The sequence below is a fragment of the Pseudorasbora parva genome, chromosome 5 (genome assembly GCF_024679245.1).
Source record: "Pseudorasbora parva isolate DD20220531a chromosome 5, ASM2467924v1, whole genome shotgun sequence".
NCBI lineage: Eukaryota > Metazoa > Chordata > Actinopteri > Cypriniformes > Gobionidae > Pseudorasbora > Pseudorasbora parva.
In genome coordinates this window covers 15,469,075-15,488,873 of record NC_090176.1, presented here as the reverse complement: position 1 = coordinate 15,488,873, position 19,799 = coordinate 15,469,075, and the positions used below count along the sequence as shown (strand labels likewise).

Here is a 19,799-nt window from a genome sequence, read left to right as displayed (position 1 = left end):
AGCATTTACAAAGGAGATATAAAGGCTCAGTTCTCTTCTCAACAGAAAAAGGAAATAAACACACAACAGAGTGTTACAGAGCATGGACATTTATTTCAAATGCAAAAATTTGTAACAAAACATACATGTGCAACTGTACACTTGATATAAAATGAAAAAAAAAATGACAATGCAATGACATAGAAAATAAAAATCTTTGTTTTGTCAAAATGTAAACATTGCTGATTTGTTCACTTCACACAAACAGATTTTGGAATGAGACGGCTAACTGTAGTAGTGTTTAGTCCACTGTCTATAATGGCCTAATTTAGAGATATCACTTCTTCTTTTTTTAACCGACAACTTTGATCGGTTAACATTGATACGGTCATCCATCGGTTAAACAGTCATCGGTTAACATCCCTAATTTAATGCAATAAATACAGCTTATTAAGTTGCCCTTCTCATTTTGTAAGTCTTTAACAAAACATTTAAAAAGTGAAGCTGATATGGATGGTCTACCAGGTTAAATCCCCAATCATTTTTATGGCACAAGCATAATTTGACATCATGCAACAATTTTACAATTGTAATCCGTGCAAACTAAAAACTGAGTGAGTGGAAAGGGTGAAAATAGCATGCTTACCTCTCTGGCGAGTCTTTGTTTCCATTTTCTTCTTCCCATACTTTTTCTAAAGTCCTCACTTTAGATGAGCTCACAGAAATAGTTAACTGACAACTACTAAATGTTTTATAACTACCTGAATTAATCATGAACTACAATAGGAATACATGATAATAAAGCCTTTATTAACACACTTAGTAACCATTACTAAATGTCTAAATAATAAGATGTACTGTATAAATGTACATTTAAATAGTTTATTAATTATTTACTAGCTCTTTCTAAATGATGTTATGAACCACCGACAACTCCTAAATAACTGGTTTGTAGATAATGTAACACTGAATTTATAAATGATAAATTGATCATTAAAAAAGTATGAAAATACAATTATTAAACACATTATAAATATCCTTATAAATCAAGAACAAAGCATTTATAACCGTATTTATAAACTGCTTACTAATGTCTACTAATGCTTTATAAATGATTAATTGACTATTTACTAATGCTTAACAAATGCTTAATTAATGCTTCATAGCGTGTAGTTATTATAAAGTGTTACCTATATATATATATATATATATATTGTAGCTGAAGAAAGAAACTCTCGGAACAACTTGGGGGTGAGTAAATCATGACAACATTTTCATTTTTGGGTGAACTATCCTTTTAACAGTGTGAATATCAGCACTATATCCTGCCATGTTTTGGGGCGATGCATGTGAATCCTCTCACCAGGTGTTAAGGAGGACGCTGGCAGGCAGCCTGATCTGGGTCACAGATTCTGCTAGGCTCAGATAAGACTGAAACACACTATTATGTCTAGGCCTTAGGGAGCCCCACATGGCTGCTCTTTAGATGGTGCTCTGCTCTTAGAGGGCTGGACACATGCACTATACAGTGGGTGGCTAATAGATTTATTAAGGTCATCTCTGTGGTGCACAAACCGTAAATGAACACCTGCTGATGCACCACCCACCTTGGACAAACAACTATTATAAGGTCAATGATAAATAAGGATGCCTGAGGTAATGAATAAGAGGAATCCTAACTTATAACATCTGTAGCCTATATATATATATATATATATATATATATATATATATATATATATATATATATATATATATATATATATATATATATATATATTTCATTATTATTAATAAAAAAAATTTGCAGAATATAAAATGTGCAATGCAACACCAGTGTTTATTGCTGTTTTTAGCCCTTGCTGAGTTATCTTTTTGTTTAAATAGCAAATGCACTCGCGCCCATCTGTTCGTCCATATCTATGGAAAGGTCTGAAACGAGGTGTGTTCAGGCGCATTTTGTTAGGCCTTGCTATTTTGAGGCAACTGAAAACGATTGCCCCATTGACCAACAAAAACCTGGTCTAAAGTCACAATACACACGCAGTATTTTTTTGTGTTATTTTAAAGCCATGTTAATAATATGCGCCTATAGGCGGATGCTAAACTATGCACACACAGGGACGCAGCATCACACAAACATTTTACATATATTTAAAAAAAAAAAAGATTCATCTCTTGAGAAGCTTTCCATTTTTCCGCTCACAAATTACGCCATCTAAACCGTGAATCTGCCATGGCATGAGTATGACAAAACAAAAGGGAATGGGAGATGGGACTCTGATTGGTTTATTGTACGTTAAGCCCAAAACACACCCATGACTCATTTAAAAAGGTACAGCCCTTTTGGACCATGAGCCTGGCGGGCAAACCTCTTTTACGTCGTTAAACTAGTGGATTCGGACACGCATTAGTGCACCTGTGCCATGTGCTCAGATTGTTAAAATAGGGCCCCTATAGACTTTCTTTAGGCTATATATATATATATATATATATATATATATATATATATATATATATATATATATATATATATATATATATATATATATATATATATATATATATATATATATATATATATATATATATATATATATATATAATTAAAATGTATTCAATAAATTAAAAAATCTTAATCATAAAAGTGCCTAAAAGGTTTTTTTCCCAGCCCATCTCTTTTCAGAAAGAGTGTGTGTGTGTGTGTGTGTGTGTGTGTGTGTGTGTGCGTGCGTGCGTGCGTGCGTGTGTGTGTGTGTGTGTGTCAAAAAATCCTTTTGGTCCTATGAAGAAAACAAGCACCAAAGCGAGACACTTTCTTCTTGCATTCATTCTTTAGAAAATATTTAGAGAATGTTTATTATAAAAATATAAATGTTTCCACTACAAATCATTTTACATTAGTAGACAAGGCCATCTACACACTCACACACATACACACGCACACACATCAATCTAAAGAAGGGGAACAGGACACAAAACAGTATTGCTCTTAAAAACCTCTTCTTCAACAAAGTAAATATAAAAACACTGATAAGGTTGAAACATAACCATGTCATAACTTACCAAATGCTACAGGAAGAAAAAAAATCTGCACTGTGTATGGTGGTTTGTTGTTAAGAAATAAATAATAAGTCATTATAATTGTTTTTATGTAAAAACAAATACAATACACAAAATAAAACATAAAATATAATACAATGGAATTCTGTAAAGGATGTACAGATATTTTGTTCATTCTTTTATACATACATACAGACATTTGTACAGGGATGGCCAGGTAAATGATCGTACCTCTAGAGTAACCACTGCTATCATCACAGGTCCGGTTCACATAATGTATGTACATGCTAACAGCAGGGGTAAAGCAACATTTACAGGCAGAATGAAAGGGACGAAGAGGAAAAATGGACTGTTCCTTCATAAGGTAGTGCAGTACATGGTCAGGCCGTCATGTGCACCATTGATTTTACGACGAGGATGTTTTAAGAAAATATTCAGATGATGATATGCAAATGTTGAGCCACTTAGAAGTGTATGAAGCCTAATGCCAATATTCAGTCTCAAGTTAATAAACAATCAGGAACCTTTTATTTTAATAATGAGGGCTGTGAATCCTGAGTGTTCATGGTCAGATAGCCTCTGTCCTTTCAGAATGCATGGACCTTCTGGAAGATTTCATAGTCCTGGGGCCTCATTTATAAAAACAGATTTGATCCCAGAGTGTGTGTGTGTACGCTGAAATCCACACCAGCATACATATTTATTAAAACGGTCTTAGACGCGAAAAGGTGCTTAGCGCCACGTCAGGTTCTAAGCAGTCGGGGTACTGCAGGTATTAGATGTAAGTCTAAGCAAATTCATGCCACTCGCCATTCTCAAGTAAAGCATTTGGACATTGACTATCGTTTTATATGTAAATGACATTAATTAGGCGGCATTTACGAGGCGGAGATCTGAAACCATTCAGCTGCACAGAATTTCAAGATCATTTGCGATAGGCATATGCACGTTTTTTTGTGCATGTTTGCTCTCTGAATCACACATACACATTTGTGAAATAATAGTAAGATCAAATGTAAGACGGTTTCTCTGCAACATTTCATGAATGAGGCCCCTGATCTTCAAATGATCTTCACTACAGGAAACTACAGAGCATGGCTATGTTCGGAATAACACACTACTCTTACTATCTTTTAAGTATACAGTGTATGTAGTGTGCAAAGAATGTATATGTTCAGTATGTATGGAATATCCAGATGATATACTACTATATACTAACAGAGTACACTGCACACAATACTATATCCCACAATGAAACACGATTGATTTAATCTTTCATTTCCGGTGTGATATATCGCTGGAAGTAGCTGTAAAATTTGTATGATTCTTTTCCCCAAACCAATTTATCACAAACTCCGCCCTACAGATTTCATTGGACAAGTGATTGAGCTGACCTATTGAGCTGACCAATGAAATCAGTTGTGGGGTGGGTTTTGCGTTTAAAGTCTATGTTCACCCCCAAAAAGTGGAAATTCTGTCACTATGTACTCACCCTCTTGTTGTTCCAAACCTTTTCAAACCAAAAAAAAATTTAGTAACCAAACTGTTTTGGTGCTAAGTAAAAAATAATAATAATAATAAAAAAACATTTTCAAATTATTCTCAATATATCTTATTTAATGTTCCACAGAAGAATCATACAGTCATACAGGTTTGGAAAAACCATGAGGTTGAGTAAAAGATGACAGAATGTTGATTTTGGATGAACTATCCCTCTAAGTGGTTTGAAAAACAAAACAAAACAAAAAAACACCAACACAAATGACATTTCATTGTCTTTCTCATTATTTGATTGGCTGCCAAATGTTAAACTCAGCATGAAGCACCATTCACAACTCCATAATCTGATTTCCAGGATATTCAACAAGAAAAAAATGAGGGCTGGGACTTTGTTTAATCAATTGGGAACTGATTGAATTGTGAAAAGTTGCTGTTGCCAGAATGTAATAAGGAAAATAAGATGGATTTGTGGCAACAACCGAAAAGAGTATTCATTTCCGAGGTGGAGCAAGTCATACCTGGTATCAAGTTTTTCCCTGACATGATAATTGGAAGCTGTTGAATTAAATAAAGCAGAGTGATGAGATCATGTGACAGTATTATTTGAAATCTTGTTGCAAAATCCTTGTTGTCTAACAGTATGTAAGCTAGTATTTTATTTCGAACATAGCCCATGTCCCTCATCATATCTGAGACTTCTGAGATCAACACACTGCTGGTATTCCGTCTGTTTTTTTTAATGTGATGCAACCATAAAAATGTTTGGTTACACTATGATTTACTGACTGTTACTGACTCTAGTCAACAGTTTTTGTTCTTTAAAGTGTATTGTTTATTATTTGATAATGAATTTATACTTCATCTGAACACAGTGGTACAAACAAACATATGTCATGGGCTACATTAACAAATAAACCTTTTAAATGGCAAGTTTACTCAACACCTCCTCTACTCCATCCCTGATTCTCGAGAATGGCTCTCTGCACTTGCAGATTAATGGTTTATTATCAAATATATAGCCAAATGTATCAGATCCTAACAAGCATTACCAGATTGCTCTAACAGTAACCAGCTGTATTTCTCCTGCTTTCCTTCAGAAGAATTAAAGGGGGCTTTTCCACAAGTGGCCCAAACCACCAAAACTATTGCCTCTCTGAAGTGCTACCTTCCAAAAGGAAGACGGATGCTTTTGTAAAGTTTTTCTCCTGAAGGATTTTTAACGCTCCCCTGCCACATGTGAAGAGCTTTTCATTAAATCCATTCAGATCAGACCGGCTTCCATCCTCTAGGCTTTTGTCTATATGAGCTATGTAGCTTGACCATAGACTCCGAACCATGAGGCCCGCGTTCATCCGCATCTCTCGCGTCTCGCCGATAACGCAACATGTCAATCGCTGGGAGACGCACTCTCCGTCTTTGCACCTCGTGCCCGGGAAGACGTGATCATTCTCCAGGAAGGTTGTTCTGCTTCGCACATGTATTCAAGAATTGTATTTCCACTTTCCTCTTTTCATTTAATGTCTATTTTCGGTCTGTTAAAGCCAAAGCAGCATCAGTTTCATATAAGTGTCTTTCTTTTCCGTCACTCGTTTTTTAAATTTTACACAGGAACTGGACCGTTCTTTGAGTGTGTTTCAAGTGTTGTTAGGCTGCTCACGATCTTCTTCTGAGGTCCAACGATCGTCACACCGACTTTCTTGAAGTCCCTGTGTGTCAAAGCGGAGAGAGAGACAGTGAGCATGGGTAATATAGCTCTCACGGTTTGACATATGTTGACATTAATGACAAGCCCGCAGCGCCGCTCTGCCTCAGACTGCAAGTGTCAGTCATGTAGGACGAAGTATTCCAGGCGGACACCATGCTGCCATACGCATACAATAAGTCGAGGAGCTGCTCTCTGGACTCATGACAGACTTTGTGTTATAACTTAAAAAAGGGCTGATTTACAGGTTCCAGTGATGAGAAATTGGAGAAGCTGCTTCATTTTCTGACTCTGTTATTTCTACCGTAATTTGAAAGGAACAGCACTGTCAGGGTTACCCCGGAGGGAAAAAGAACGACATTTTTCATTTAATGAGATCCATGCAACAACTGACAGAAGCTTGCATTATTTACAATCGTGAATAGACTCTCCAGACTTACCATATGGATGAGTTCATCCCGCGCGCACATATACTACCTGGTCTCATAGGAAAACGTGACTCTACATGGGTTTTGGCACGATGTAAAATACATAGCTGCAGGTAAATTAGTTGTAGTTTACAGGTGAACTGACCACAAGTGGCACTAAAAGAGCTGTTTACTCTCACTGAGACACAGGGAAGGTTATGAGGGAATAATGAATTACATTTTTGTTCTGTTCTACAAATACTGTATAGCTTCAGACGGCTTGCAACATATGCTGCACGGCTACTGAAGCCATACACAACCAAACACTGTTCAAAAGTTTGGGGTCGGTGAAAGATGTCTCTTATGCTCACCAAGACTGCATTTACAGTATTTGATCAAAAAATATTATTATATTAAAATAACTGTTTTCCATTTGAATTGTATTTCTGTGATGGCAAAGAGTGATTTTCAGCATCTTTACTCCAGTATTCAGTGTCACATGATCCTTCAGGTATCATTCTAATATGAGTTGCTGCTCAAGAAACATTTTGTATTACTATCATCAACGTTAAAAATAGTTGTGTTGCTTCACATTTTTATACACTGTAAAAAAAAAAAAAAAAAAAGGTCTCCAATTGAAAATGTTCTAGTGACTGATCACATTTATTTTTTTCAGTTGGTCAAATTGAATTTCTGTGAATTAAATAGCATCAATTCAAAGAAATTCAATTTGGCCAACTGAAAAATGTAGATGTGATCAGTAAATAGAAAGTTTTCAAGTGGAAATCAGAATTCTTGATGAACAGAGTTCAAATTTTCAGGATTCTTTGATGAATAAAGTTAAAAAGAACAACATTTATTTGAAATATAATTCATTATATTTGTATTGTCAATTTCAATTTAATTTACCCTTGATAAAAAAATAAAAGTATTTATTTCTTTAAAAACACTTACTGACCTGATACTTTTAAATGGTATAGTTCAGGACTCAGCAATATATATGGACTGATATTTTGAAAACATAAAAAAAAAAAAAAAAAAAAATACAATACAATACAATACAATTATTTCTGTGTTATAATGATTATTGCTGCATATTTGGTTACTTGTCACCAAGCTGGCTGACATTAGTTGTGATATATAGTTACATTGTAGCTTAAAAAATATAAACATAAATATATCATATACAATAATAATGAGGAAAATGTACACATAAACATATTTTGGGTAAAAATAACTGTACTATGTGTGCCAGGCCAGTGAAATGTTTGTCAGGGAAGGCAACATTTGAAAGATATTGTTTAATTTCGCCATAACCATTTTTTTATTTTTTATTTTTTTGATAGGCCTAGAGGTGAGTTCATGGGTTTGACTCTTTTGAAATGTACTGTGTGTGCTATTACTGGATAAAATGCATCATACAATGCAGTGGTCTACTCTCAGGTAGAATTTTCTGAGTTTATAATTACATTTAATAAAAAAATGTATTTAAAGTCATCAGAACATTATTTGGTGATGTGACTGTTAACCTTATTAAAGCCTCATCTGTATAAAGGTGACATTTCACCTGGAAATGCAGCTGTCTGTTGAGTGTATTTCAGGTTTTATAAAAACCTAGGTCAAGTCACGTTTTCCCATTAGATCAGTTTGCACATTGCACAAATCACTTACATGAGCTCAAGTACAGGAGCTTTTGCAAAAAACAAAACAAAAAACAAAACATAAATTCTTAGTATTGTCAGATCAGGGGATGCAAAAGCTGTGAAATATAATTACAGCATATTAGTGCAAGCAAGTTTATATCACAACCTAGGTTAGGCTATGCACACCTCAGGCAAGAGTTCTGTTAGAAACACTTCTACAAAGTACAGCATCGATTTAGTCCCAACATGGACATGAGCGCAAGCAAAAGCTTGAGGGAGCAGCCAGCAATAGAAAAGCTATGATCGAAACCCACCATCCAGTCTATAAGCTTTAAAGTGTTGTAATTCCCATGGACGGCTCCCACTCAGGGCACGTGGCTGCTGGTCTGACTTCAGTCAGATAGATTCTATGGGCAAAATAAAGCTTTAGATTGACTGACACACAGGCTGGTTATCGTCTACGCACTGCTAATGCATTGACATCTGCCGTACAAACGCTCACAATGTCATTCAAGACAGGCCTGCAACATTTCTGTGTGACAAAACTTTAACTAAATCAGTGATTTTTTGGACAGGTCTGTAGCTCAAAGTAAAATGTTAAGATACATGTGATCAGACTGAAATCAAGGAGTTACTGCATACTATTATAGCAGCTGTAAAACATCTCTACTGCTGAATGAATCAGACATGCAAACCCAGTTTGGTCAAATCATTTTGGTTTTAAAGCATCTCTTAGAAAAAAAGAAGTATCCTTTAAACGAACACTCCACTGTTTTTAGCAATAGGGCTTATTCAACCTCTTTCCTACATTTAGATATGTGGGGAAAAGGATTTTTGTCTCAGTGCATGCAATGTTTTAGTGTTTTATTTTGGCAGGGTTACTGCTAGCTTAGCTTAGCATAATGAATGGAATCCTATGTTGCCAGCTAGCATGTCCTGAGTAAAAGTGATCAAAAAAAGAAAAGAAAAAGATATCACACAAAACATTGCGATCGCTCAACAGCCAGAGAACGTGAGTAGAGAGCTTTGCACCCAAGTAGCAGTGCTTTGCCTGTGATTTCCCATAATATAGTCTTAAACATGCTAGCTTTTGACTCTACCTACGATCGACTCCACCGTAGAACGAACACCGAGAATGCACTTAAGTATTTATTTCTCTGTCCTCTTTCTCCTTCTCTCTTTTCTTACAATGTGCTTTTAATACATACCCACTATCTCTAACCCACGCTCCACTATCAGACGCAGACGGCAGCGCAACACTGCTAAGCTGCGTCCTATTCCTTCCTCTACTAATATTCCTCCCTCCTTTTCTCTGGGTCTATGGAATTGCCAGTCAGCTGTAAACAAAGCTGACTTGATTCCAGCCTTTGCCACTCATTCCAATCTGAATATCTTGGCCTTGACTGAGACCTGGATCCGTCCAGAAGACTCAGCAACTCCTGCTGCTCTCTAACAATTTCTCTTTCTCACACACCCCTCGCCACACTGGCAGAGGTGGAGGCACAGGTTTTCTTATCACAAACAATTGGAAATACTCAACCCACACCTCTCTCTGTAATAACAACTTATTTGAATACCATGCTATTACAGTTACAGCTCCTGCTAAAATCCATCTTGTAGTCATGTACTGTGCTCCAGGTCAATTGGTCACCTTTGTTGAGGAACTAGATGTGCTGCTATCCTCATTCCCTGAGGATGGCAGCTCACTTGTAATCCTTGGTGATTTCAACATCCACCTGGATAAACCGTATGCTACAGATTTTCACTCCCTTCTATCCTCATTCGATCTCAAACTCCTTTCTACCTTGCACACACACACAAATCTGGAAACCAACTTGACCTTGTCTACATACGCAACTGCACTACAGAAAACACTCTGGTCAAACCCTTACACTTCTCTGATCATTACTTCATCACATTTAATCTGCATCTTACTACTCATACACATCCACTTCCTCTACCAGTTAGTTTCAGACGAAACCTGCGTTCTCTTTCTCCCTCTCACCTCTCCTCCGTTGTGTCATCCTCTCTTCCATCACCCACACAATTCTCCTCTATGGATGTCAACACTGCAACAGACACTTTATGTTCCACTTTAACCTCTTGTCTAGATACTATCTGCCCTCTGTCTTCTAGGCCAGCTTGCGCTACTCCCTCTAACCCATGGTTATCTGATGTTCTTCGTGAACACCGGACCAAACTTAGGGCAGCAGAGAGAAAATGGTGCAAACCACACTCATCAGCAGTCAGTTCACACCTCCACACACACACAATTTTGAATCAGCCACATCTACAGCCAAACATCTTCTCTCCTCCTTCTCTACACTCACTGAGGATGAAGTATCTAAACTTCTCCTCTCCAGCCATCCCACTACCTGCCCTCTAGATCCCATCCCCTCACATCTTCTACAAGCCATCTCCCCTACACTCTTACCAGAAATCACACACATCATCAACACATCTCTCTGCACCGGCATCTTCCCTACCACATTCAAGCAGGCTCGGGTAACCCCACTGCTTAAAAAACCCACATTAGACACATCACTTGTAGAGAACTACAGACCTGTTTCTCTTCTACCATTCATTGCGAAAACACTTGAAAGAGTTGTGTTCAAACAGGTCTCATCTTTCCTCTCACAGTCTAATCAACTGGACGTAAACCAGTCAGGCTTCAAAAAGGGCCACTCAACTGAGACGGCATTATTGTCAGTTACTGAAGCCCTCCGGCTTGCTAAAGCTGCATCCAAATCATCAGTCCTCATCCTCCTTGATCTATCTGCTGCCTTTGACACTGTGAATCATCAGATTCTTCTGTCCACCCTCTCATCTCTGGGCATCACAGGGACTCCTCTTCACTGGTTTGAGTCCTATCTCACAGGTAGGTCTTTTAAGGTTGCCTGGAGAGGAGAGGTATCCAAAACACATCAACTGACCACGGGGGTTCCTCAGGGCTCAGTGCTTGGACCTCTCCTCTTCTCCAATTACACTACATTATTGGGACCCATCATTCAGGCACATGGTCTCTCATATCATTGCTATGCGAATACGCAGGCCACAAAAAGGAATTAGGTGTTTTTTGTTTTTTTTAAGGATCACTTAGTACGCAGGACATGCTAGTTGGCAACATAGGATTCCATTCATTATGCTAAGCTATGCTAGTGCACTGAGACAAAAATGCGTTTGCCCACATATCTAAATGTAGGAAAGAAGTTGAATAAGCCCTATTTCTAAAAACGGTGGAGTGTTCCTTTAAGTTAAGTTAACTTAAGTAAAGTTTGAATATAATTTCCATGTATACTTTAATCATGATGTGATTTGTAAGTGAAGTACAAAGGACTAAATTGCTCCACTTTTAAGTTGATAAAATTGTACATTTAAGTCTATTTTAAACATAATAGTAGCAGACTTTGAGTTTTGTACTGCAAATATACTGGGAACTGTGAAAAGTGAACCTATATGTTGAACTTTACAAGTTAATCCATATAATCTGTTTATTAGCTATATACTTCTAGCCCACTTTTGTTAGTTTATGAAAGTACACTTTAAAGTATACTCTCAATATATACTTTTTTATACTGCAAGTATATGTGCAAGTTTTCTTTAAGTGAATTTAACATCATACATGCACTTAATGCACACCTTAGAAGAACTCTCAATAAAATTAGCCAAAAGTTGACCTGTTTCTGTGTTGGTTATTAGCACGGTGTACACAAAGTCGAATTTCAGTTCCACACCTTTACTATTTACTCTAAGCTATACCACCGAAAGCTGTGACTTGTGACTTAATCATGTCATACATCGATCAGGCATAACAATATAACTATTCCTAAAAATGTGTTGGTCCCCCTTTTGCTGCCAAAACAGCCCGTCAGACATTGAGCTACAGCTCTTCTGTTTGATTCAACCACACGGGCCAGCCTTCGCTCCCTACATGCATCAATAAGCCTTGGCTGCTCATAACCCTGTTGCCGGTTCACCACTTTTACTTCCTTGGATCACTTTTGATAGAAATGGACCACTGCAGACCGGGAACACCCCACAAGAGCTGCAGATTTGGAGATGCTCTGACACAGTCGTCTAGCAGTCACAATTTGGCCCTTGTCAAACTCGCTCAAATCCTTATGCTTGCCCATTTGTCCTTCTTTTAGCAAATCAGCTTTGAGGACAATGTTCACTTGCTGCCTTATATATCCCACCCACTAACAGGTGCCGTGATGAAGAGATAATTAGTATTATTCACTTCACCAGGTCATAATGTTATGCCTGATCGTTGTATCCGATATTATGTAAAATATGACGGGGTACTACCTAAAAGAAGCCAATATGTGTGGGAAAAAGATATTTAATAGACCACTCTATTAAATAATAATAATAATAATAATAATAATAATAATAAATATATATATATATATATATATATATATATATATATATATATATATATATATATATATATATATATATATATATATATATATATATATATATATATATATATATATATTAAGTAGGCTACATCTTTTCATTAAAAAGTAAACAGATACACTCATTTTTTTAAGAATACTAATAGCAAAATATAAATAATATTTACAATTTTTTTTTTTTTAAATGACCCCTTAGTAGAATTTAAATTACAATTCACAACTTATTTAATATCCAATATGAAAAAAGTGTGCCACTAATATCTAATAAAAAAATAATAATAAAAAAAAACAGAAGAAGGTATAACCATTAAATGCTGCCTGCCATGTACATTTACATTTGTCTAGCCTAATGCGACGTGTGCTAAATAAGGTAAAACTTCCAATGATAGATTAAAAAGCTTAACGTTCTGTTCAATTGAACATAAAATTGCAATATGAGGCCAAACATCTGGTGAACTAACTTAAGCCTCATCAACATCAAAACCAGGTAGTGTGATAAGTGAACAAAACATCAATAATGATCTATCTCTTGTGGTTCTTCGCGTTCCTGGTAGACCCATTACACTGCAGATTTCATGGATTGTTTAAGTTTGAACAATTTTATGAAGCAATTATTTTAGGTGCAAACGTTGATCTTTATGATCACAGATTTATCTAGAATCTTTAAAATTGGTACACTCCTTACACATCTCCTTACACATTCTGCTGAAAAGACCAATATAAATCCCCATGGTAGAGCTTTTGGACTTGTAAGTGCTTTCTTGTAGCTGGTTAGTACTGATGGATGGTGGTGTGATTTTACTTGTTGCTGGTTTATGGTAAGAATTTGGTTTATAAATGCTGGTATACTATAGCCTGGCTCTGCCCTCCTACGTACTTCCACTCAATTTTCATTTTCCTTCAGTACTACGTCTGGGACTGCTGTGTAGTCTTAGGTTTTCTCCGAACAAATTTTTACTGGTCCAATCAGCGAACAGAGGGAGTGGCTGAGAACGATGTCGTTGATGTCGAGCGCTAGTTTGAGATATAGTTCATTAATGGCGGCGGAGAAAGATGCAAACTAAACCGTTCATTGCATTGTGGCACCGCTGCCGAATATCCAGAAGTTAAAGCCGGAGCAATAACAGTCTTTTCTGGGGTTTGTTGGTGGCCATGATGTTGTGGCCCTCCAACAGGGAGGATTCGGGAAAAGTTTGATTTTCCAGATCGCTTCGTTAGTGATGAAGGAGTTGGCTGAAACTATTCGGACGGTAACTGTTTCTCGTGGGGTCGGAAGGTATTGGCATTATTTAAGTTACAGGGACTGGTCAGTTATTTTATTGCCGTCCATCTCTCACCACCCGTGTAAAAATCCCCGGCCGAGTTACCAACTGCTTTTGACAAATGCAAGGTTGTGTTGATGTAACAGCTGTCTGAATCCACATCTCTGAGTTTTCAACAATATATCACTTCAAAATTCACTGTTTGCAATAATTTTTGACCACTGCAGAACACCATACGGTTGCTTTGCTGTTATTAGGATGCATTTATAGTATTTCCTTAAAATGCTGGCAAGTATTTAGAAGAGGAATATATTTCATCACCGCTCAAACAAATTAAAATAAAAGCACTTAAACATTTGAATTGGTCTGTTATTTATATCAGCATTTATTATGATACCAAGCATATGACATTTTATTTACAGCATAAAATGATGTTACGGACTGCGTGAGCACCACGTTCCCGATCATAAAGCTCTCCTGTCGACCGTGAATAAATCGCAATCCGAATGCACGAGTTTTAGGTTTTTTCCTATAGTTTTATCACACTAGTTTAGTTTAGTTTACATGTGCACTTTTATTTTGTCGGATTTCCATGATTGAAACAGGCCAAGGGCGCATGACATACGTCACGACCAAACGTTAGCGATTGGTTATGGCAGATCCAGAGTAGCTCAGGGCAGATCCAATAGTTTTAAACCTTAACAGGATGCCCGCCTTCACGGAAATAAACCCTTGTCAATGGAGAGTGGCCAGACTCTATGTACAAATGAAATGTACGAGAGTCTGGTAAAACCAGGCTCGGTATACTAATGGTTCATATGGTCTAATACAAATTTTATTTTTATAGTCCAATTTAGATTTTCTACAAACTATAAGTAACTTCACAATTACATATCAACTAACTCACATTAATTTGAAGCAATATGTGAACTTACTCTCATTGTGGAATTATTTATTACTTTTTAGTTTAATAGTATGAGTGATTTTAGTTAATACTTACAAGTAGAATGTCAGTTAGGGAACCATCAAAATAAAGTGTAGCAGATATTAAGCCGACAGTCTACTAAAAAGTGTTACATAGATTGGTGCAGCCTTTTTAGTAGTGGCTTAGTTTAGTGTAGTTTTAGCTGTGGTACTGGTTTGTGATGGTTAGTGGGGGTTGCTGTTTATCAGCAAAACTAAATGAAGCTGATTCATGTTCTCGCTGGGGAATGGTTTTGCTGGTCAAGCTAGTAAGGCAGCAGAAGGTTGGCTGTGGTTAAACATGAATCCAAAAATATAATGGGGATCCTGGTCTTTTCAGCAGTTCTGACATAAATTAACATTTTAAAAACATATTTAAACACATACGCACGCACGCACTCACGCACGCACGCACGCACACACACACACACACACACACACACACACACACACACACACACACACACACACACACACACACACACACACACACACACACACACACACACACACACACACACACACACACACACACACACACACACACACACACACACACACACACAATTCCAACACCAAAGAGTGGTGGTGTCCACTCACTACAGAACGCCAAACAAACTGCATGTTAAATAATCCAAGCTGGGTCATGGACGAGGGCCGCTATTTGCATGTGATTATTTATGCTGACATCTGAACAAAATATAAAGACAGGCAAACTTAATTACAGACTGCACAGTGTTTAGATGTTTAGTCCTGAGGGTACCATGCAGCACAGGACTGCCACTGTTCCGAGACCGGGCCTTTGATCATTTTCAAGCTATAAATGTCAAATTATTTACATTGTCAAATGCCTCATCATTTGAATCGAAAAGTGGTCTCAAGAGATACTAAACAGGCTAGGCAAGGTTTCTAATCAACATCTACAAAGCATTTCCCATAAACGCAGATCCACACCGTGGAGCAGAATAGGGTCTTTATTATTAGATTTTTGTTTGAGTCAGCTGAGAACATCCAATACTGGGGATTATGGGAGGACAGCACTTTTATTTTTGGCAAGAGGTGTTTGACTTTTCTCTTTTTATTTTTTTGCATTTATTGAATTACAATAGAAGAAAAGCACTGTCATTGGAGATTAATAACACATATAATGGCCATCTTTAAAGGATTAACCAAAGCTGGGATTCATTTACTGGGAACTGATTTGTAAATAAATTTGTCATCATCTTTAAAATCGGTTTTACAATAATAAGTTTAAAATGTATCTCTTGTCTGTTGCCTTGGACTCAAAAATGCAGAATGCTAAAAACAAACTATTCAGTAATAGAAGAGTGAATAAAAGGCCACCCCTTCATTATTTAGCCTCTCAAACCAAATAAAGTGCTTTAAAACACATACAAAAAAATCCCTTTTTGTGTTTCACAGACAACCATATGAATTTGAACAACAAGAAAATTAGCAAATAACATAATTTTCATACAGTGCCTTGCGAAAGTATTCAGCCCCCTTGAACTTTACGACCTTTTGCCACATTTCAGGCTTCAAACATAAAGATATAAAACTGTAATTTTTTGTGAAGAATCAACAACAAGTGGGACACAATCATGAAGTGGAATGAAATTTATTGGATATTTCAAACATTTTTAACAAATCAAAAACTGAAAAATTGGGCGTGCAAAATTATTCGGCCCCTTTACTTTCAGTGCCGCAAACTCTCTCCAGAAGTTCAGTGAGGATCTCTGAATGATCCAATGTTGACCTAATGACTAATGATGATAAATAGAATCCACCTGTGTGTAATCAAGTCTCCGTATAAATGCACCTGCACTGTGATAGTCTCAGAGGTCCGTTTAAAGCGCAGAGAGCATCATGAAGAACAAGGAAAACACCAGGCAGGTCCGGGATACTGTTGTGGAGAAGTTTAAAGCCGGATTTGGATATAAAAAGATTTCCCAAGCTTTAAACATCCCAAGGAGCACTGTGCAAGCGATAATATTGAAATGGAAGGAGACCTGACCGTCCCTCTAAACATTCAGCTCATACAAGGAAAAGACTGATCAGAGATGCAGCCAAGAGGCCCATGATCACTCTGGATGAACTGCAGAGATCTACAGCTGAGGTGGGAGACTCTGTCCATAGGACAACAATCAGTCGTATACTGCACAAATCTGGCCTTTATGGAAAGAAGAAAGCCATTTCTTAAAGATATCCATAAAAAGTGTTGTTTAAAATTTGCCACGAGCCACCTGGGAGACACACCAAATGTGGAAGAAGGTGCTCTGGTCAGATGAAACCAAAATTGAACTTTTTGGCAACAATGCAAAACGTTATGTTTGGCGTAAAAGCAACACAGCTCATCACCCTGAACACACCATCCCCACTGTCAAACATGGTGGTGGCAGCATCATGGTTTGGGCCTGCTTTTCTTCAGCAGGGACAGGGAAGATGGTTAAAATTGATGGGAAGATGGATGGAGCCAAATTCAGGACCATTCTGGAAGAAAACCTGATGGAGTCTGCAAAAGACCTGAGACTGGGAAGGAGATTTGTCTTCCAACAAGACAATGATCCAAAACATAAAGCAAAATCTACAATGGAATGGTTCAAAAATAAACATATCCAGGTGTTAGAATGGCCAAGTCAAAGTCCAGACCTGAATCCATTTGAGAATCTGTGGAAAGAACTGAAAACTGCTGTTCACAAATGCTCTCCATCCAACACAAATGCTCTCCATCCTGACTGAGCTCGAGCTGTTCGGCAAAAATTTCAGTCTCTCGATGTGCAAAACTGATAGAGACATACCCCAAGCGACTTACAGCTGTAATCGCAGCAAAAGGTGGTGCTACAAAGTATTAACTTAAGGGGGCCAAATAATTTTGCACGCCCAATTTTTCATGTTGTTGATTCTTCACCATTTTTTTTTTTATATTTATGTTTGAAGTCTGAAATGTGGCAAAAGGTCGCAAAGTTCAAGGGCGCCGAATACTTTCGCAAGGCACTATATTTGAGCACTGTTTTTAAAACAGGTGATATACTCAATATAAAACAAAAGTGTGTTTGTACTTATGTTTACGCAAATACAGAACTCCCAGTCAAAAGTTTCTGGCCAGTATAATTTATGTTTAAGTCTCTTATGCTCAGGTAAAACCAGAAATAATGTGAAATAATATTACAATTACAATTTTTTTTCTTTTTGATATTTAAATATACTTTAAAAAGTACTCCTGTGATGGAAAGCTTAAATGTAATGCTATCATTCTTTCAGTGTCACATGATTCTAATATTTTAATTTGGTGCTCAAGACACATTTCTTCTTATTATTAATGTTATGTGGAAACCCAGTGGTGGGCCGTCAGGGCCAGCAGGGCCTTCTCTGCTAGCCCTGTCAAAATCACATATATATATATATATATATATATATATATATATATATATATATATATATATATATATATATATATATATATATATATATGAGTTACGATTATATTTCCAGAAAGAATGTATGTATTTTTGGTGTATTTTCCATATGTCATCATCTAAACGCATCACAGCCCCGAGGACCAGCACTAGTAGAATAGCTTGCCTTCCATTGAAGCTGCTATTTTCCATTGGACCATAGCTTTGACTGACGTGGGTCATTAGCCAATCAAAATTTGATGTGTAGTGATAGACCGGCCCAGAGGCCCAGCGATGTGTCAGTGTGCTACCCCCTGCTGATGTCATCAGCCGTCTGAACTTTTCGCGGGTTGTGAGAATTCTGTGTGACATAAACTATGGCCGCCGCGGATGACAGGCTGCGTGCGAATGATCGATCCTGATGTCAAGCCGGTAATGTTAGCTAACAAGCAGTGTTTTTTCTGTTTCTTTGGATGTTCTGTTGGTCCGTATTTTTGTTTGTTTAAGAGTATTTGTGCCAGCTGATTTTGATTCTTTTCACCATTTGCCTAAACGGCGACACGTGAGTGCAGTATCATCAATAAATAGTCAAATTGCCTTTTTGTCTCGCGTGTACTTTTTGCTTGTCCCCTTCCCAACGAACACTATGAAAGCAAAGTTCGTAGTAGTATTGCGTACAGTGCATTATTGTATTTTGTATGTGTGTGTGTGTGTGTGTGTGTGTGTTATGACACACAGGAGAGGGTGAAATATGAGGACATTGGCCATGTCCCCACTTTTCAAAATGCTTATAAATCATACAGGATGAGGTTTTTTTAGAAAGTAAAAATGCAGAATGTTTCCTGTGATGGGTAGGTTTAGGGGCAGGGGCAGTGTAAGGGGATAGAAAATACGGTTTGTACGGTATAAAAACCATTACGCCTATGGAATATCCCCATATGTCACAAAAACAAACGTGTGCGTGTGGGTGTGTGTGTGTGTTGTTATGGCGTGGGGCGTGTTGATCGTTAGTGAAGGCCCTGACTGAAACCCCACGGTACGCTACTGTGGAAACCGTGATACACTGCCATTCAAAAGTTTGGGGTAAGTTTCAACATTGATAATAAGTTCTATTATGACAACTCTCAGGAAGATTTTTAGCATGGTAATGGATATTACAGTGTTAATGTTTTTGGTCTTGGCTACACTACTGCTGAAATGCTGCTGCTGTTGATTGCTTCTGTTGTTGTAGATTGCTGCTGTGATTATTATTATTGCTGCTGCTGCAGAGCAAGTACAGTAAATTGCTACTGCCAATACATAAATGATGCACTGCCATGAGTATGTATGACATGCTGCTGATGCACAAATAGCATATATCAATTATCCCATAGCAGATCTATACAGGTGGAGCTGGGGAAGGTAAAGGGTTTTAGGCAAATCTGAAAGCATGCTGCAAATGTTGAGCAGCATGCTCATTGG

At 37.3% G+C, this 19,799-nt stretch overlaps 1 protein-coding gene across 2 annotated transcripts in view; it reads right to left on the bottom strand.

The window, feature by feature from the left end:
- Positions 1-3,088: 3,088 nt before the first annotated feature.
- epha3 (eph receptor A3) overlaps positions 3,089-19,799 on the bottom strand; it is a 144,999-nt gene continuing 128,288 nt past the window's right edge. Inside the window, exons 17-18 of one of the 2 annotated variants that reach the window (XM_067443296.1) lie at positions 8,609-8,701; positions 3,089-6,248 (exon numbers count right to left, since the gene is read on the bottom strand). In XM_067443296.1, coding sequence (XP_067299397.1) covers positions 8,626-8,701 — 76 coding nt within the window. In that variant the 3' untranslated portion in view covers positions 3,089-6,248; positions 8,609-8,625. The remainder of the gene's footprint in view (positions 6,249-8,608; positions 8,702-19,799) is intronic. The other variant, XM_067443295.1, reaches the window with a different exon arrangement.